Raw genomic sequence first — 22,147 nt, 5'->3', positions numbered from 1 at the left:
CCAGCAACTACTGTACTTCAAATTATACTAAACTTTTGAATGCATTTTTCCATTTGGCAGACACTTTTATCCAAAGCAACACAGTTATTCTATAGAAATGATCAGTTTGTGTGTTCCCCGTGAAAGTTTAACAATATCTTCCCTAACTCTATGCCATATTGTAAAATAATGTCAGTGTTCTTCATATGTCTCCGTTGGTCTTTAATTGATAGCTTCAAGCAGGTAATTTCATGGTGTCTTGTCACGTGGACCTCCAAGGCCATCTCATTTTTCTTATAATGTCAGAAGACAACAACGGTTGGCCTTGCTGTGCTTATGACTGTGTAAATCTGAAAGCTGTGCATATGTGAAAAACGCCATGGGCTACCATTCCCGCATCACTGAGCTATGACACCCTCTTTACATTATCTGGACAGGATCGTTCATTGTATAGGTACATGAGGTGCTATGTAAATGCACTCAAAACATGTATGAAAAATCTTCAGTGCCTAAAACAGTCACAGTCTTTGGTTTACGAAAACACAGGGAGATCTGTGAGCTGCTTTTGGCTGTGTCAGAGGTACGCCGAGAAAAGAAGACTCTTTTTGTTAAGGTCTAGACTGAAGACTCATCTGTTTAACCAGGCATGTAGTTAATTTCCCATAGTCTGCTTTTTATCTCCCCGCACCAGTCCGGTACGCTGGGAATTACAGTAAATGTTTCTGCGTTTTCTTTCTCTCATTTTGCTGTCTTTATTGGAAACACTAACATTATGTAATTTCTTGTTCTCTGACTAATGTCTTGTGAGATTCATTCTGTGGTTCACTAGCTCCTGGCAGATACAACCTCGACCCATTATCAAGCCTCTATCAAAGGTTGACTGATTAACACATGTCAGTTAACCCCTGCTGGTACATGCTTTAACCGCACCGTATGACTGCAAATGAAACATTTCTTCATTGATTGCTATTCAAATGTAGCTGTGATACAATTTATAAATACATCATTCATTTATTACATCCCAGACAGCACATTACTTCAGGCCAGATCCGAACCGAATATGCACTGCTGCCGACTTCAGCACGACTCCGGCCCGGTGTCATCGGCTATCTGGGATATAAACTGTTAAGTTACTAAAAATTGATAACAAACTAGGGCTGCAACTAACTAACGAACTAACTAGCAACGCAGGTCCGCTGGTCGCATGGTGAGAAGAATAAGTGCCCGACTTTAATTACAAGCGCACGCGTGTCCACGTTCATTTTTTTTTTGACAACGCTGATACAGTGACCATGGATGTAAGGGGATGTTAAAATCCGAGATGTTAATCTCAGAAACAAGATCCATTGCCTTTACATTTATCCACCAGGTTAAGAAACTAATGCCCACAATAACCATATTTCACCTTATGCTTTTATTACATGCATGCACAGAAAAGATCCAATGCAGAGCTAAAATGATTCGGCAGCCTGCCGCTGGTGTGATGCGCCATATGTTGACTCTTCACCCCAGCTGAGATAGTCTGACACCTGGCATCAGATGCCAACAGTACATCTGTATCTCTTTGCTACAGCAGGTTATGCGCAGTAGCAGCTGCATATGTTACTTTCCAAAATGCCTCGGTAGCGATTTGAAACATATGGCATTTGCATCACTCCTCTGCAACTACGTGTTAGGCTGCAGATAAAGTAATTTCATAGGCATTTTTTAGTGTAGTGTTGCCAAGTCGACTGCCAATAAGTCTCATCACCCCTCGACAGGGATGTCAAAGGATTAACAAGCATGACAAGCTCTTTGGCTTATTATAGGTGTGACGTGTCGTGTACACAGTTTGTATGTGCATTGCTATGTTAATTCCTAGTAAAATTAAAATGAAGTTACTTAATATTTGCTGTGTGATTTCTGCTGTTTTTTGCTCTGCCTGGAGTTGTTGATATCATATGAATCTGAGAAACTCAATTAGCATTGAAGACATCAAATAGGATTTGCAATGAATTTAACTTTAATAATGCAACGTATTCGCAGAGTGCAACAGAATTTTCAGAGAGGGATTTTTTGACCAGTCTATATGATCTATATTACATAAGTTATTACCTTTTAATGTCCGATTATTAAAAACTAACAATTCAAAGAAAAAATGCTCTAGAGTTTTATTTGTTTTTAAATACACAGCAAGTAATTGAGCATTTGAAAGATGTCTAATAGCCGTCCAAACAAAGCCCAGACATTTAGTCTAAAACAAGGCAAAATTTGGGCTGCCATTGAAAATTTGAAAGAGCATTGTGTAACTTTTAGGAGGATCACTGGAAAGAATTGCAATATATTATACATAACTATGTTTTCAGTGGTGTATAAAGACCTTACATAATGAACTGTATTGTTTTTATTACCTTAAAATAAGACTTTTTATCTACATATACCCTGGGACTCCTTACATGGAGTAAACCGTAAACCCTAAACCGAACCGACAATGGTTTGAAAATAGGAAAAAGCAGTTGAGTAACCAATCCATGAGAATGCCACGGAAAAGAAAGAAAAATGTGGAGATCCATGAGAATGCCATGAACAAATGAGTAAAAAAATTCCGTGACTATCCCACGGAACTTTGTGAGGTCATGTTGTTTGGCCCTAAACAGACAAACTGTTTATAAAGCGCAACAACATGTTTGTCCTGTGGTAGCTACCATAGCTTCTCTATGGGCTTTGAAAAGAAATGGTTAACTGACTGAGCTGTTGGTCATAATTCACAATCTGGGTATTAACTTTGTCTCAGATGGTTCTCCAAGTCGAGCACATTGGGTCTGGTTTAATTTAGATTGTTTAACTTCAAGTTAACTTTACTCCTCATTGACTTAGACATATTAACATACTAAATGTCACTCAAATACAGAGCAAACTCACTCCAGAGGTGGATTCTTGGCTTTGGAAACCAACAAAACTGTCAAATGCTTACTGACATTCATTTTCTCCAGATAATTTAACTTTAACAAGCCATGGTAAAGTGGGAATCAAAAATGACAACAGATACTAAACTTATTATGCACAAAACCAGTTGTATTGTGACAGAAAAAGCAGAACGGCATGATATAACGGCATGAATAAATATGTAACTCCAAATGAATTAAAATCTTATCACGCGTACTCATATGGCACAGCACGACGGCACAGCATGAAGAAATCAAATCATTTTAATAACCTCCAAAATGTGAATTGTACTACATGTGGCATGACCTTGAAGTAAAACTCGCTCAGGCTTCAAGAAAATAAAATAGTTACCTAACTTGAAGTGTGATTTAAAAAAACAAGTGTTATATCATAAAAATGACTTAACCGAATTGCTGTATACATCACGTTGGCGAGCACTGTTCTCTTTTACAGCTGGATGCCATATTAATCACGACGCGCTGAGCAAAGGTGGCGGCCCTTCCTGGCTACAGCAGATGTTGTAAATCCAGCATCATCTCAGAGAGCCAGGTGCCCTCCAGCCTGTTCCTGTCTGTTGCACTGGTAATGGTTTGTTTCCATTCCTGGAACATTGGAAAATAAACCCCCGTCCGCATCCTCGGACCTTTATCATTCTTGCGGTATAAGCTACTGTGGCATTTTCATTGAACCTAAGATTTCTGCAAGTTCAAATGTTTTTTTTTTCTCAAAAAGCTTTGTTCAAATAACAGAACAAAGAGATTTGGGGTTAAAGGGATAGTTCACCCAAAAATAAAACCTTTGGTCATTATTCTCGCATCCTCATGTTATTACAAATCTGTATGAATTTCTTTATCTGATAAAAACAAAAGAAGATATTTTGATAAATGATGCTAAGCACACTGCCAAGGTCAAGGGTTTGATCCACATTTTCTGTTAAGCACTACAGTCTTAAGGAGAAAATACTCACCAGTCGTGTTGACTGATAAATATGCACTTGATGTGTCATGAAGCATACAAATAACACAACACACAGACATATAAACAACATTAAATGCTTGATTTTCACCGCAGGGGTACTTTTAATTCATCATCTTCCTATCGTTAATATATGTGAACCCTTGTGGCGCTTTAGTCTATAAATTATGGTAATCGGCCACAGCGCCAATTGATTAGTTAATTAAATGTCTTAATTAAAACGCCGCAAACATTAGAAACTACTTCATGCCCATGGCTCTTCAAAGAACCACACAATGTACTAAACCTGTACATGCCTATAAGCTATTTACGAATATGTGTAAACATCTGAGTAGCCTGCTGTAATTAAATGTCATATAGGTATTATACCAGAATTTATGTGCGTGAAATAAATGATTAATAAAACCATATCACAGGCGCAAGGTGCATTGACAATACGCACGAGACCATCAACCAAATGCAGGTACAGCACCTGTGAGTGTGATATTAATTTTATACAACAGTTTAAGGAACAATGGAAAGTAATATGTAGAATAAATAAAACTTTATTTCAAACCCTCCTAGGTTTTGAACCAGTGGCGGGTGGTGACTGCTCTTCCGAGGGGCGAAAATTCAAAATAAGTGTTTGGAGTAGTGATGCACCGATATATCGGCCGCCGATATTTATCGGCCGATTTTTGCTGAATTTGAAACCATCGGCATATCGGCAATAGCACGAGAAAGGCCGATACCGATTGTTTATTAATTAACTGCATAGAGAAATCCATTATATGTAAAAAAAAAAAAAAACGAGTTAATGTTGTTAATAAAATAAATGCTGAATAGGAAAAACCACCTTTGAAGGATGTCATGCTGTCTTATTATATTTGTTTTAGCTTAATTTGTGTCTCTCTTATTATGTTGGTCAGTTGAATGTTAATTAGATCGAATCCATGTTCAGTAAAAATAATTTGATGCAGAAAAAAACTAGCAAATAGACCAACTGTATAGTATTGTATACAAGTGTTTAATATCGGTATTGGCATCGGTATCGGCCAGAAGTTGTCTGTTTAAATCGGTATCGGTATCGGCCCAAAAAAATCCTATCGGTGCATCCCTAGTTTGGAGTGTCATGTGTGTTGTTCGTGTTTTTAAAATATGTGTTTGTTGCGTCATGTGAACCATGTGCATCACGTGTTTTGTCAAAATAAGTTCCTGCTGCACACGCGTCAAAACCGTTTATGATAAAAGAGACGCTCACGTTCACAAAATACACACAAGACACTCACTTAACTGTAAACTGTGATTACACATGAGATTATGCGAGTATCTGGCAAACGCAAGCGTCTCTTTTATCATAAACCCTTATGTTGTGTTTTTGACAAAACACGTGATGCACGTAGGTTCACTTGACGCGCCAAACACATATTTTGAAATGACAAACCACACATGACGGGCTACCTACATGTTGTGACGAACTTCGCATCGTGCACCCTCGAAAAATAAGTCACCGGACCACACTGTTTTGAACTACTTTCTTGCGCCTGCTGTTGTTACAGTAGCTGAAAAGAATAGCTCGTTCCTTTGTTACTAACTCTGAAACATTGGTAGGACTTGGGCTATTTCTGAAAAAATATTTGAGTAGAGAGAGAGAGAGAGAGAGAGAGAGAGAGAGAGAGAGAGAGAGAGATTTCCCATGACACATCCGCTAAGAAAATCAATAACTTTGCTGTAATATTGTTTACTGAGGCGCAGTGATACAAATAGGAAAAGAGTCCCAGAGCAGCAGCACTTTTGAAACACCTCTTGTCCAATCAAATTCGAGCACCAAAACTGACTGCATGCATACGGTGTCCCAATTCGAAGACTGCAGCCTTCTAAGGACGCAACCTCAGAAGGCGAGCACTCGGTCTTCAAAGGTCGCAGCCGCCAAAGTCCACAAAGAGATCTGAAATGAGACGGTCTAGCATTCGAAGGATCCATAATTTGCGTCACCTGCTCGCACGCGCCCACCACGCCTGTCAGCCTTATTATAATACATATGAAACAAGAAAAATCTTAATTTTATTTTTTTATTTGAGAAATTTGACACGTTTGTAGATTAAACTAACCAACAGTAAATTATTATGAATCAATCTTAGAAATATGCGCAACATACACAGAATAATATTAATACAAAACATAACTTTTTTCTGCTAAATACACACATTTATTTAACAAAGGTTTTAATTGTTTATTTTAAAATATCCAACCACTATGTTCAGCCGTTACAGGCATGGAATGAATCCCGGAATAGCCCATAAGGATCCATTCGTTCTATCCTTAACAGCGCGGAGAAATAAGGACGTTTTTTGAGGCTTCATTTTGAGCAGCCTTCGAATGAGGAAAGCCTAACTAGGATTAAGTCGCTGTGATGCAATCTGTCTTAAAATATGTCCTTCGAAAGTCACAGCTTTCGAGTTGAAACACACCTATAGACGGTTTCAGCAGTAACAACATAAACGAGCGGCTTTCGTGGTCACAAGTAACTTCGGTTAAACTCCGCTAAGAATACATAACAACAAAGCAGCTACTTTATTTTTATAACAAGCAAAATAAACAACATGATTACCTAGGAAACCAAAACATTTGTTATTTTCGACAAGGTATTTGAGTTTAATTTAGCAACTCAGACCATTTTAAAAAACTGAAACCGGAAGTTCAGACCAGATGCGTATCGCATCACCGCACATGCATCCGATGAAACCGTCTATAGCGTGCGCATAAGAGTTGTTTAGGACCAGAAGCCCATTCACTGTCATAAACATTGTGTTGTAAGTACAATGAGATCAGACAACCGAATCCTTCGCTGTTCAACAGTGACATCCTCCTTATGCCTCACCCCACAATCCATCTCTCTCTCTTTGATTCTGTCTGTGCTATGGTTTTATTTTTTGGAGAGTAAAATTCAATAAAAATCAATTACACTTGTTGAAAGTTTTGTGTTATTTTGTGCTAAACAGAATGATAATTCATTAATTTAATACAACCTCTGCAGCATTATTTCAGCAGATTCAATGCTTGCTTAAATTGTATGTAGTTAGTTTAAAAGATTCAGTTTCTGCAACAGGTCAGTGAATTCAAGTTGCTTCTTTTGTATGAATGTCATGCAGCTGTACATATTTCCAGGTGCATTGATTCATTTCATCTGTTGAAGTGTGACAGGTAAGAAAAATTTGCTCCTAAAAAAAATTCTATGTGCTGAAGATCGTGGTGGAGTCGATGCAGGTGGATGTCTCCAGGGAAGCTTGTAAGTCAACAGCTCTTCATGAGAAGCTCTAGCAGGAAAGAACAGGTGTATCCCACTGTTACAAACACACAAAAACATGCGAAGACTTTTAAACTCTGAGACCCCTTACCGAAAATCGACTGGGAGTTGACCTCATATCTAATTTAAGAGAATATTTCCCCCAGGATTCAAGAAGTTTTACTTCTGGTTAATGGCCAACAGAGAAACCCCGTCCATGCACTCCTAGCTACAATTATTGTAAAGAAAATCTTCAAAGCAACACAAATCTTTATAAGACCACCGCACCATTGTTGCAGTCAGTAGGGACCTTGCCTCGATTTGGCAGAAGAAACATTGTAGAAACCCAGAGATCCCGCTATGGAACTGAAGAAAATATACGAGCCTGTTTGTGTTCCCCATCTTATGTACTCAACTTATGGCTGTTTGTTCAACCTAAACTGGTACTTACACTTTCAACCAACTAAAGTGACCTCTATCTGTAACCACGACACATAAATGGGTTACATTTACATGTCCTTCAAAAATGAGCAAAAGTTAAACCTGAGCTGTTTGTCTATCCAAATTAAATTTGCTTTGTTCTCATGAGTATAATGCCACATTGTCAAACTTAATCATGTTCGCTATCATAATCTCTTTCATTTTGTTTCTGCATTTTATTTTTACAAGATGTAATATAAGTCTCATGTGTTTTAGCTCAAAATACTCCACAGATCATTTGTTATAACATGTCCAAAATGCAAAAATGCGCTGTTTTCGGGTCTGTACCTTTACAGCTCCTCACTCTCTTAGCAACAGACAGTGATCGCTTTTGATAAAAAAAGATTTGATTCCTGTGAATACAGTCTGAGACAATAGTATCTTCAGCCACATTAGTGCTACAGCGTGCTAACAAACACATTTGGGTAAGGGTGCACTCACACACCGGGTGCGCTTGACCCCCAAAGCCTGGTTCGACTAATGCGATCACTCTGCGCCCGGGTGCGGTTTGGTTCATCACGCCCTGGCCGGCTTGCAGACTTGGGCTAGGGTGCGGTTTACTTGGGCTCAGGCGCCGAACGTGCAGTGTGATTGGAAATCATCAAACAACTCCGCATAAAAAAAAAACAGATTTAACATTACAATAAGCTCCAGTGTTAAGAGAGCGCTTTACTTCCTGCTTTCTTCAAAAAGAAGGGGGGAAGTAGGCGGGGGGACAATCGCGCTAGGACATGGTTTGGTTTGGTAAACCCTCAAGTGAGTGCGCCTTAAATTCCCTGTCAGTTAGTGGCAGTGGGAGGGGCTTTATAGGTGTGATGTCACATTTACAGTGAATCAACACAGCATGTCTAATGAGACTGTTTTGGTTTAAATGGAATTAAAAAAGAACGAGAGGGTGGATTTTTTGTAGGGTTGTTGTGTTCACACACTGTCAATACACATTTATGTCCAACCATCTTTTGCATAGTATGTGCCCTTTAAAGAGTACAATGGCTGAGCTTCCAAAATGTAGTCAAGGTCTGCTTAAGCAGTTCGCATGTCTTCAGTATCACAACCACAATGACTTCATCTCAATCTACAGGTTCAGGTAAACTGACAATGTGGCTGCATGTCAATTTCTTATCTGTATATTGTCTTAATGGTGAGAACTAGTAGTAATTGCAGCCCCATGCATACACAGCCATCACAAATGTTGGCCAGGAGAACGCCCTCTCTGTCGATCACCCTACAACGAGGTAACTGTCAACAATCACTCATCTAATGAGCCTCTGTTTGGCCCTTAGAGGACACCGTAGTCATCTAACCCCGAGGCCCCCTCCTGAATTTCCTAACAAGACTGGTGGGGAAAGTGATCTAACCTTTTATTCCAAAGCAAATATCCCAATACACACAGAGTTTCAAGCTGCGGGCTAATTTCCATGCTCAGCAGACATTTTAAATGACCTGCTGCCACTAAGATTAATCCTAACCAGAGTACCTTACAGTTCTTAACTATGGGTCTGTCTTGACTCCCTTTATTATGTACAGTTTGACGCTATTACCATTTAATATTGTAGGCAGATGATAATGTGAAAAATTGAACAATGTCAGCATAAAAGGTCAAAGCCATCAAACCGACTGACATCAGATAAATGACAGAGAAACGCGTAACTGCGGCTCATCTATAATTAAACATTAGAACCGTTTTAAAGGCCCTGAATATAAGAGAAGAGACCGCAACATTATGAACCATTCTACCTCTGTGGCTTTGAACACTAAAGTCAACGAGAAAAAATGACCTGGTGGTGCCCATTTAAGCAAAGAAACTTGAAAGAAAATGATTTATTTCAGTCTGATAGCTGCCACAATCAATTGGCTATTTGGCCATCGGCAAGCAGAAGTGAAAAGCTTAACAATGAAAAGCATGATTGACTGTAATGAAATGAGATACGTAATAAAATAGTGTTGATTGTACAGATTGCATTTGTTTAGAGATCACGAGTTCTGACTATTGTAAATACACGCATATTAGCTGGCTGTGTGATATATATTCAGCACTTTATGGAGTATACAGAGAGTTATGTGACTCTGATGGCTTATGATGCAGTGCAAACAATATAATCTGTCATCTGTTTTATGAAAAATGTAAGGTGGGACATTAGTATTGATACTGCCGATATTACATTTTTATACTTTTAACATAGATCTATATTATATATAGATGTGTAATAAGGTTATACATTTGAACGTTCTCTGGAAAAAAAATTCTGTACAAAAGTTGCCACCATAATGCTATAAGGCAGTGTCCCAAAACACAACTCCGATCTGCCCTCGTTGACTCCCATCAAGGGTCCCTAAGGTCTGCACTACATGATGTCATCAAAGTGTGGACTCTAAGGAAGTCCACAAGTCTGGAGTGTACCATTTTGGACATGGCCTAAAATACATAAAGGCGCGTTCAAATCCAATTTTACGTTTAAGTTCTGTTTCCAGAGTAGGGCTGCACGATGTGAGGAAAATTTGCGATGTGCGATGACATTGTTTAATGTTGCAATGACGATGTGAGTTGCGATAAATATTTTATATTTTTTCATGTTTTAGGGGCCATTCACATGTCGCGCCTAAAAACGCGTGGAAAACGCTAGACACGTAGGTAATTGTCACATGACCTGCACGGTGCGCTTGTGTCATTCTGAAAAGTTTAAATGTTTTTGAAATACCTGGAAATAACGAGCGCGTCGCACCGCGTGCGAGTCGCGACCGCGGCGCTTCCAGAGCGCACATACATTTGAAATAATGAACTTGAGCGCGCAATAGACGCAATATGTGAATCACAGCTTCCACAGTACCTGTGTTTGTGGCATCATCTCTCCTAAATCCAAAATAATTCCATGATATAGCTGAAGTGCTGTTCCTTTTCACCACAAGGTCTTCGTCTGACAACACATTTTCCTCACTCTTCTCTCCTTCCTCGCCATCGGTTTTGCTAACAGGCACAGCGTCGCAACTGACACCTCAAAAATCAATCTGAGCATAGCTGACTTGGGGGTTCCCCTGATTGGCCTAATAGCATGAACGCGCAAACCATCCGTGCGTCCCAAACTGCCTACTTGCATACTATATAGTATGCAAAGAGTACGAGAAGTAGTGCTTTTCGCCTACTACTGTATATAGTATGGAAGTATGCAGTTTGGGACGCAGGGCATGTCTTCAGGACTAAACATGATAGGTCAAACGTTTATTACATGCGCTTACCGTTTTCCCTTCATTCATCGCGTCAAGGCTGTCTGTTGCGATATGTTCATCGTCTGAGTTCATATCGCGATGACGATGAAAATTCGATGTATCGTTCAGCCCTACTCCAGAGATACTTTTATTGTCCTGTCCCAAAGTGCATGGGCATGACAGGGAATGTGATTGGCCGACCCTGGTCGAGTTCAAAAAAATAAATGGAGGCCAAGTAAGCGGCTGGAGCACAAATTTAGTGTAAATAAAGTTATATTTTCACTTTTTACACCTTTGAATTCAATTTCTAGCAAGAAATTAGTATTGCAGTTTTCAACAGTGTTGGGGGTAACGCATTACAAGTAACGCATTACTTAATAATATTAATTTTCTCAAGTAACGAGTAAACTAACCCATTACTTTATAAATGTACACATTAATATTTGAGTTACTTTTTTAAAAAAGTAATGCGAGTTACTTTTCAGTTTAATTAATTTTAATTTAAAAATAAAATAATGTACTGAATTAAACTGAACATATTAACGTAGAATTACGCACTCTGTGTGCCTGAGCGGGAACAGTTTGAGTCAGAAACGGGGATGGCAGGCCAGAGCTTTACATTTTTGTGATCATAAAAAACACTTGCAAGGCCTATAAGAGATCAAGCCTCAGCCAAATAAGAAAAAGTAACGCAAAAGTAACTTAAAAGTAACGTAAGCATTACTTTCCATGAAAAGTAACTAAGTAACGCAATTAGTTACTTTTTTGGGGAGTAACTTAATATTGTAATGCATTACTTTTAAAAGTAACTTTCCCCAACACTGGTTTTCAAATATGAGATTAGTTATCACAAAGGTGCTCTCTGTTTATATTTCAAACTAAATTCCATTATGCTGCCTATATGAAGTCTGTCCGAATGCATTTCCCAAAGCTGCCTTCATGGCTCCGAAGTCATTGCCTCATAAGGCAGCGAGGCAACAAGTCAGCTGCAAAGATAGGATAGCACCACCTCCATCTCATTTTGAGTCTATACGATTTTCTGAATTCCAGACATGACTCATGTACCTCCTTTAATGTTAGCCCATATCAGCAAGCATTAAATGTCATTGTTTGGAAAAGCAATAACACACACAGGGCTCAACACTAACCTTGATTTTTTCTACTTGCCCTGCCAAAATGTTTACTGGCTCCACCACAAAACAGCACTAAAATAAAACAGGCCTGATTATTGTTTTTATTGTTTTTGACCCATGTAACCTTAATAAATAAGGTTATGACATCAAAAACTACTAGTATTACTAATATAAATATAAATTATATTGTAAAGAAGAAGTAAATGGTCAACCAAGAACAAATTATCCAATTATGAGCAATAGCACAAATAAATATAACAGAACAAACATGAAATAAACAGTGTTGTTCAGGTTTGTGATTTTTTTGTACTGTCAGGCAGTGGCGAAGCTATGGGTGGGCCTGGGTGGCCCACCCAGTCAGAAGGCCATTTTCCAGACAAATGTGTAAATAATTTAACAAAAATAAATAATAGTACTACGAACAGACGTCTTATCACACTATAATTTCATTTATGTAATAAAATTATAAATATAATTAAAATATAAAATATAAGTGCAAGTTTGCATGTTCAGGCAGTTTCGCAGTTTTCTTTTACACTATAGGTGCACACGCTTGTCATCATGAAACGTTGAATATGATTCGTCAGTCATTGTTAGTTCCGCCTACGCGCGATTGAACTGAATTTAAAAATAGCGAGTCGCAAATCATCGAGTTTAACAGCCTTTCCACGATGACATCTGCTGTTATCTGTTTACTTTTGGATACAGAGACTATACATCACTCATGGAAATGATGGATTACTGAGGACATCTTTTCAAACGTCAACAAAATGAAACGAGCACTTATTACTTTGATAATGACTTCATGCTGTGTTGAAAGACTGTTCTTCACCACATATCGTATAAAAAACATATAACGTTACGCTCATCGATGATAAATGCTCGTCTGAGAAATGGATTTCTGCTTTTTTTACGCTAAGGGACATATTATGATCAAAGATATTGGACTTTGTTATGATCGAGACTTTCTACATCGCCCCGTCTCAGACTAATACAGTAGGACATGTAACTGTGAGTTTAGACATTTTTTTAATGTTTATAGTGGTGTCATTATTATTTAAAGTTTAAAGTCAGGAGTATTACTCCAGTCAACTATTTAGGGGGGCAGACTCTGTCGTGTCATAGGCTGTATGATTTACTGTTGTTGGAATATTTACACTTAAATGACAACAATTTTGTATTGCGTCATGTTGTTTGATGGCCATTTTCTCAGTAAATACTGTAGCAATCTCTCAAACTAGTTCTTTAGTAAAATCACTACTTGTTGAATCTGTCGTAGCCTATGACGCTTTCACGTCATGCATTTTGCTGACGAGGAATGACATATCATTGTTCGGATCTACGTTCACGCAACATAAATAACGTAAAAACTAATTCCGTAACTAATTCAGTTTATATTGAGCTCTGTGTTTTCAAGTTTAATTTGGTGGATTAATAATTTGGTGGGGCACTGCCCATAGACTGTATTAAACAGGCACAGCCCCCCCTTGCCCATCTATTGTAGACAAGCTACTGTTTGTTATTTATAAGTTGTTTTATAATTTTCCCCTTGAAACATTGTGCTGCCTGCATGGCATTAAGGTAACTTGGCTTAGGTAGCGTGCACACCAAAGCTTTTAAACGCGGCTGAAAACGCCAGGAGGACGCCGAATGCCAGCTGCTTTTTCAGCCAAGCGCTTTGGTTGCTGTGATACTTGAGCTGTGAGTCGGTTGGTTGTTGTGATATTTGTCCTGCCCTTCGACCACTGTGATTGGACGGCCGTGTGAGAACTTACATTGACGAGCTGAGCTTTTCACCCAAAGTCGAATATTTTTCGACCACAGCGTGGAAAAAACGGACAGCTGCTGGCTGTTTTGAAAAAAGCTGTGCTTCCATTGGGGAAATAACATGCGTCGGCCACGGGCTTAAACACTTTGTTGTGCACGCCCCCAGTTTATGTATATTCTATGCTTTGCCCACCCTGTTTTATAAAGGCCCACCCACTTGAACATTTCTGGCTTCGCCACTGCTGTCAGGTACAGAAATCGAATTGAATTAATTGGAAAGCAATCAAATGTAAAGTAATATTGCATAGTCTACACTGTGTCAATTAAATATAGATTAATCCTTATTAAAAAGTTATTCAGTTAAGAACAGTGAGTGCCCGTTGTTGTTTGATTCTGCACTAGTTTAATGTTTATCTGGTCTGTTATCACTTTAAGACCTCCAATATACTGTTACACATGAATCGTTACACAATATACAGTTACACATTTCATTCTAAGCCATCATAATGGATTCATATAATGCTGAACCACCATTTTCTTTGCAATCCTGTTAAAAAAACTTACACTGTGATTTTGGTTCTATAGTATTTTATTGAGTCACATTATTGTGTCATATTAAACTGGCCTGCACATTTCTCATCTACATAATATCAATGCATTGTTTATCCTGGTCATAATTTCTGCTATGGAAATGCATAATTAGGTAAATAGGACGCCCGAAAATATCCAGGATTCAGACCTGTGATTCATCTCATCATCATAAGTAAAATCCTGTACCAATGCACAGCCTTCTTCCCAAATGGTATGATTCAGTGTTTTACGTGTAAATAACCTTGCTCAATACCTGCGCTTCAAGCTTGCTTTGCTAAATTATAAATTCAATAGCAATTTTCAATAGCATTTGCACCGTGACTGCCTGTGCAGTTTCGTTAGCCCACACTTGCTGTATTTCCTATTACGCTTTACACGTTAAGACTACAACACAAAAACCAGTTAGAGAATTAGAGATTTAGTGGGCACCAAAATTCAGGCTTTAGTACAAAGTCTAGTTTTTTGTGATGAGTATACTGTTATTTTTCCCTCACCATACTAATCGTCCCGGAGTGACACCCCATAAGCACCACCACCACAAATGCATACAGTATGCATCTACATGTGATTGAGAGCATTCTGAAAGATTGCTTATGTGCTGCTATCATCGTTTCAGCTTATTATAAGCAAGACAAGACTTTAACAGCCAATAGCATTTAGTAGTAGTAGTACTGGTAGTAGTAGTAGTACAGTAGTAGCCCTTAATTGTTCACAGGTACCAGCGAAATTAGCCATCAACCTGTCCATACATACTTACAATTTACAGCTGGGGGACTGATTTAGTGTTAATTAACGTAATGCATGGAAGGAGAAACATTTTCCACTCTTTTAATAGCTAATTATTAGACAACTAACATTATCATACAGTAACTTAATAATGTAAATGTTTTTATAAATGCACATTTAAGATAACTATGAATTAACTTTGAGATCCTATACTGTATATTAACATCTTGAACGTAGATATAGAAATGAAAACTTTTCAGAAGCACAAGCATGCTGAAAGGGGAACTAGAAGCAGATTGTGGATTATATCAAAAACCAGGACATCAAGATTATCTTTTTTTAGTTTATTTATGTTAATGTGTGCAGGTTCGAATGCATTTGGCGCTATGCAGAACACTTGGTGATGTCAAAGTACAGCGAGATTTAAAAGCAGACTCCTCCGTATGATTACTTGAATCGCTCTCGCGGTACGTTGATGTCATTCGACTGTCGGACATCGTGGTGCGCCACAGCTAAACACACTTAATATGAAAATCTGTCATTTGAATATACATATAATACAATGTTGTGTATAATAACAGATAACTGGATTTACATACTTTGTCATGATGGCTGTTACATGGCTATGTAGATATACATTTTTGGTATACAAACTTCACAAACATACTATATAAAAATAGAATTTTACTGAAAAGATGCATTTTGGGAAACTGGAATATTTATTCTCTTCATGTTAATCAAGTTTTAATATTTACTATTAGGCTATTATTGCTTTTTAAACCTAATTTCCTTTTTCCAAAAAATTTTTTTGATTTCAAACAACATTTGGAGGATCCTGGTAATACAACTCGTATTGCAGTATATTCATTATGTATATAATTAAAACGTTTGTTTATGGGTTGCCATATATACAAACAGCAAGTAATATTACTGATTTAGGTTTCATGAATCTTAAATGCACAAATGTTCATGCATGCATATTGTGAGCATGAAACCTAAACAACTTAATTATTCAACTTAAGTCAATTAACCTACTTTTTTAAGTTTTAACTTGTGACATAACTTAGAAAAACAAGCTTAAATTGTTTAACTTAATTTCTTAAGTTAAAGTAACATAACAAATATATCTTGATATGATATCATTTTTTATAGTGCAATGAAAAAGTGTTGTATTGGCAGATACTGCATGCCACCAGTTTTAGTGTTCCTCTGCTCTTTTTAAAATACTCTTTACAACAATGAGGGATTTGTTTTATGTTTTTTTTCCTTTATTCATTACATTTTAATCTTTTATTTTGATATTTAAACGTTCTTTACTTTTGCAATAGAATTTACATATTTTCCCTAACCAACATGCCATACAGTACATTTCACGGGTGTTAAATGGTACATTGCAAGTCACTTTAAAAGTAAATTATTGTCCATCGAAACGTTAGCCACAGATTATTTGACACATGCACATAGGCACATATGCACAAGAATGATTATGTGTGCAAAAAAAACACTGTGCTTTATTAGCATGTAGTGACACAATGATATAGTAGGTGATGTATGTAATCACAAAATCAGAGACCTTGCCCCTCACAAGAGGTGGTCACAGGAGACGCATGTTAATACAAGGTTTAAACAGCGATCTGTCACGCCTAACGCTTGTGATCAGATAACCTGAAACTGATCTTAACACCAGATGCAAACAGGTGGTGCGCTTTACATCAAGGTTGTATTTGTTAACATTAGTTCATGCATTAACAGCAAACAATTCTACAGCATTTGTTAATCTTCATTTTAATTTCAGCATTCACTACATTTTTAAATACATTTCAAGTTGAAACTGTTGTAATGTCCACAATGCACATTAACTTACAATGAATAAAGATTAAAAATTAATTAATCGATTCTTACTATGTTCATGTCACATTTTCTTAAGCTGCTTAGCTTAAAAATGCCCAAGCCAACCCAAAAATTAAATTTATTTAATTATACTTCAGCATAAACACACATCACTAGACAGATTTAGGGACCTTAATCAAACTAACAAATGTTGTTGACAAATACCAGTGGTGGCATTACACAATGCCTTTAGTCGCCAGAAAAGTCATCAGTGTCCAAATGTATAGTCAGCATCCTTTCCAGTGTCAGTCAATATCATGATTTTGCCATATAGACATCGATAGAGTTGCTCAGTTTCTGGGCACTTTGAGTATTAATGACCCTGGCTACTTACAGACAAATAGTTTCCTTCTCATTTTCCTTATCAATGAATCTACATTAAAGGTGGGGTGTATGATTTTTAAAAAACTTTGGAAAAGGAAGTCGGACTGACTACCAAAACAAACTTGTAGCCAATCAGCAGTAAGGGGCGTGTCTACTAACCGACAATGTTACGTATGTGTGGGGCGGGTCTATCAAAAGAAGGTCCAGATTCTGTTGGGGTAGGGGCGTGTTTGTTTAGGTGATTTCAAATGTCAACATTGCCTTTCAGAGATCATGCACCCTGCCTTTTAGTCCTATAGTTCACTTCAGATCATTTTTACATGAAATATATAAAGAGTAGATAGGTTTGGCTCCTGTCTGAAGCCCAATGTTATATGGACAGCAAAGGAAATGGAGCAGGGTAGAGGAGGAGGAATACAAGAGTGCAACAGTTGGCTTCTGGAAGTAAAGACTCATTCATATTCATGTAGACATTGATCAGGATTGTATACTAGACATATTAGGACAGGTTTACAATAAACTTTGAGGTTGACTAGTCGTCAAAAGTTGACATTATTGTGTATTATCGTTGGCAAACTTTATCCTAAAGGAAATAACATGTTGTCTACGTAATCTTTAATGGAAATGTTTTTAGATTTAATCAAACTTCCCTTTTGGATGAGGTCACCAATACCTCTACTTCATCAGCTATCCAGCCTTCCCTCACTTACTAAACTTCCCTCACTTTTTCATGCCTTGAATATTATAATGTTTAATATCATTCGTTCGGTTCAAGACTTCGAAACCTTAATTGAAGAAGTTACTGAAGTTCTACAGAGAAAATGCTGAGGTCACTATGAGCACGATGGTTGGATCGAGTGAGGTAAGCAGCTGTAAGGTTGTCATTTACATAATGATTTTCATCCTCTTCTGAACATTTCATGGAAAATCCATTTTATAGGTGATCATTAACTAAATAAAGTTAATGATCTTTATTGATCGTCCTTTCAGATAATTACAATAACTCGCTGTGTTTCTAATTCTAAAAACTAATTTTGTACTGTTAAAAATACTTGATTACTTTATGTAAAGATGGATGGGCAACGGCTTGTGCCAGACAGTGAATATTAAACAGATACTCTATGTGGAACGATGATATAATACTCTGAAACATACAGAAAAGAAATAAAAAGCTGTATCTGCTTTTCTTTACAAATAGACTCAATGCCATATTAATGCACAACCTGATCTCACAAAAAATTATACATATTTTACAAGCTGGCTAATTCATATGAAAGTGAATCACACAAATGCATACAATTATTATAAAAAACAATAACGAAACCCCAGCCCCTGTCCCCAACACCAAGAGAGAAAGTAAATCTTATAAAAGCATACAGTACATATGTGGGCACACGAATTAGCCACCTCGTGAAATACGTACAAATTGCTATGAAATGTTGTTGTTATGTACAATAGTTTATCAACTTGTTGCAAAGTTCATGTTTCTTGCAGTTTCATATTTCAAAGCTTTAATCAGTGAATTTATTTTCAAAACGTGCAAATGCACATTGTTTATAATGCCATACATATATCCTCTGATTTATACATAACACACACACAAATGACAGTCGACCTGAAAATCTAATTATATTAGCAGCAATAGAGAGACATCCTTTACCCAAATCCAATCATCTAAAACATACAGGCTATTCAATCAACTGAGGTTAGCTCGGTGACACACTGCTTCCCATATAAAGGTACAGACTTCACATATAATGGATGTTGCATTGCATTTAGCAAGAGTAGTGCACACTGTTATGCGATTAAATGAATCAAATGGACACAGTACTTTTAACACACAGCCTAGTGTAACAGTACACTTTACATTTTCATCAGGCTTACTCCTCAAGGCAATGAAAGGCTACAAGTCTGTCTGTGAAAACCCATCTGAAGTCTTTTTTTGTGTGTGTGCGTGATTCACTGTTTCTACATTTAACATTATGTAAAAATATAACCTTGATCATTTTAATATCGATTCGATATCTCAGAAATTGAAATGAATTATTAAAATCAAACTTTGATGCTCCTATAATCTCAAAATTAGATGAAATGAGATTTAAGTCTGGACAGGCTCACACACAGAGACATTGGCTATAGATCAAAGTATAATTAATTCACCCATGTTAATTCTTTTTGAGCATTGCTAATTTATACTGACCCAAACATTAGCAAAATTGTTAACTTGTAATAAAAATTGTAAAAGATAAGCAAATCCTATAAAACGTTTATGGTTTTAGGTTAAACCCCGGTGGCAACCTTTCACATCTAAGCAAGTCATTAGGTGACTAATAATGCAAAACAGATGTATTCATAAACCATTACTCAAAAGTATAAAACAATAACAAGCCAGAAGTCACTACTGCTATTGATTGATACTGCATATCAAAGATGAAGAATGAACTCATCAACTTTAAAGCAAAAATATAGTTGATTTTAAAGAGAGTACATAACCTACCAGCAAAGGTGAGATGAAGCAGGTAGACTCCTATAAGATCCATATCAGCGCTTTTCTGATGATTTCTGATTCCTAATGTGCCTCGAGTGTTTCTTTGATATTTCTGGGGTTACCGAGAGAAAACAGGCGTCATGTCACCGTTGGTTTGACACATTTCAATGTATGATGTTCACGACTAAAGATGAAAATCACATGAACGTCCAGTAAACGTCTAGATCAGCCGCGCGCGCCGCGCAAAGCGTCACGCTCTCAATCGAGACGTTAAGGAAAACCGCGAAATTAATTCAGTTCTTAATAAAAGTTATCCGTCTGCTCCATTACTTCCTTCCGCGAGCTCCTATTGACATTTGCTCTCTCTGAGGGTAAGAACACGAGTGAATGAAGAGTCAGATTTCAATGAGTGAAGATCAAACTCTGAGCGGAGAGAGTGAGTGAGTGAGTGAGTGAGAGAGAGAGAGAGAGAGAGAGGGAGAGAGAGAGTGGGGGTCCACCTTTATTTACAAAACCATTTACAATAATCTACATTTTAGAAATATCAGTCAATAACGAAACACACTAATACTGTCAAAAATCACTGACTGTCCATAACGCTCCATTCATAGTCCAAATATTCACAAACAACGAGAGAGAGAGAGAGAGAGAGAGAGAGAGAGAGAGAGAGAGAGAGAGAGAGAGAGAGAGAGAGAGAGAGAGATTGAATACACTTTTATTTACAAAACCCAGCTAAATTTCAGTAATCTACATTTTAGATATGAATCAAATTGATTATGAGAGAGAGAGAGAGAGAGAGAGAGAGAGAGAGAGAGAGAGTGCAAAAAAGAGAGAGGAGAGGAACAGAAGTGAGAAACAACAGGAGCCTCATGTATAAAGCGTGCATGCGGTGTGTATCCACAAGTTTGCATATGCAAAAATCCATAGCAAGGTCCATATTTATAAAAGCTGTGCACTTTTGCTTGTCCGATTGCTGCAGGTTTTTGGAAATATAAACCATTTTTGCTGCTTAAAAAGAGTTTAAACATAGACAGGTCTATTTTATATCTCAAAACATTCATGCATTGTTTAAAGAGCATCGATTTAGAGATTTCATGTCTCGAAGTGAGACGTACATTCGTTTTATGAATCACACGTGCACACTTTTTATAAATAAGGCCCTATAGACACTTATATAGACACTTTATCATAGACACCCACTAAACACTGGACGTCCGATAGACGTGCATATCATGTCTATATTGGGTCCGTCGGTCCATTACTAATTCTGGATATCTATTCGACGTCCAAACTAGGTCCACTATTTGGACGTCCAACCATGACCCCACTTGGACGTCATATTTACGGTCAACATTTGACCTTGAAATGGGTCATTTTTTGGACGTCATTTGGACGTCTATGACAGCCCTATATGTATATATTACATGATAAGGCCTATATGTGTTTATTTACAAATAATCAACATTGTTGTATCAACATGAATAATACATAGATATAGCCTATATTATTTTTATGCAGTATTTTTTCTGTTTTCTTGAATTACATACAAATTCATCTAAATTGACAATTTAAAAAAACTGTAATTAGTTCGTTTTATTAAAAGTATATGACCATACTAACAATTTAACATGAAAAAATACAAATTTATACATTTATTGTTTGAAGTGTATAGGGTCAGTTAAGACTGATGTAATAGTCAACCAGTTAAGACTGATGTAATAGTCAACCATTTAAGATATTGATGGCCTAGTGGACAGAGAGACTTGTTTGTAACCTACACTCTAAAAAACAAACGGTGCTATATAGCACCAAAACAGTTGCTTTGGATCGTAACGATAGAAGAACCATTTTTAGTGCCATATAGCACCGGTGAAGAACCAGTGAAGCACCAGTGAAGCACCTGTGTAGAACCATATAGTGCTATGTAGAACCATATGTGGTGCTTTATGGCCCCTATATGGTTCTACACTGGTGCTTCACTGGTGCTTCACTGGTGCTTCACTGGTTCTTCACCGGTGCTATATGGCACTAAAATGGTTCTTCTATCGTTACGATCCAAAGCAATTGTTTTGGTGCTATATAGCACCGTTTGTTTTTTTAGAGTGTAGAGGTTGCGGGTTCGATTCCCAAAGCGGGCAGGAAGTGAAGTGTGTCGGTGTTAGTGATAGTTGCCTAGTATTTGTGTCTGTGTGTGTTCATGACTTGCAGTGGATGGGTGAAATGCAGAGACAACTATGTGTTTTTCACTTTATACCCTTAAACACAGAGGTCCCACAGATGTGCAAAATACATGAAAAAGACATCACTCTGACGTCACATTGCGCAGTGGGCATGTTTGGAGTCAGCTGACCCAAATATGATTCCTAAGTAGGCAGCATATTTTGAGACAGCCACTGAGTC

The 22,147-nt window shown here is 37.4% G+C and overlaps 1 protein-coding gene across 1 annotated transcript in view; it reads right to left on the bottom strand.

The window, feature by feature from the left end:
* The window catches only part of gfra4b (GDNF family receptor alpha 4b), a 67,052-nt gene extending 46,913 nt beyond the window's left edge, over nucleotides 1–20,139 (bottom strand). Inside the window, exon 1 of the mRNA XM_065266511.2 lies at nucleotides 19,757–20,139. Coding sequence (XP_065122583.1) covers nucleotides 19,757–19,799 — 43 coding nt within the window. The 5' untranslated portion in view covers nucleotides 19,800–20,139. The remainder of the gene's footprint in view (nucleotides 1–19,756) is intronic.
* Nucleotides 20,140–22,147: the final 2,008 nt, after the last annotated feature.

Source organism: Paramisgurnus dabryanus, chromosome 16 (genome assembly GCF_030506205.2).
Source record: "Paramisgurnus dabryanus chromosome 16, PD_genome_1.1, whole genome shotgun sequence".
Taxonomy (NCBI): domain Eukaryota; kingdom Metazoa; phylum Chordata; class Actinopteri; order Cypriniformes; family Cobitidae; genus Paramisgurnus; species Paramisgurnus dabryanus.
This window is presented reverse-complemented; position numbering and strand designations above follow the sequence as displayed.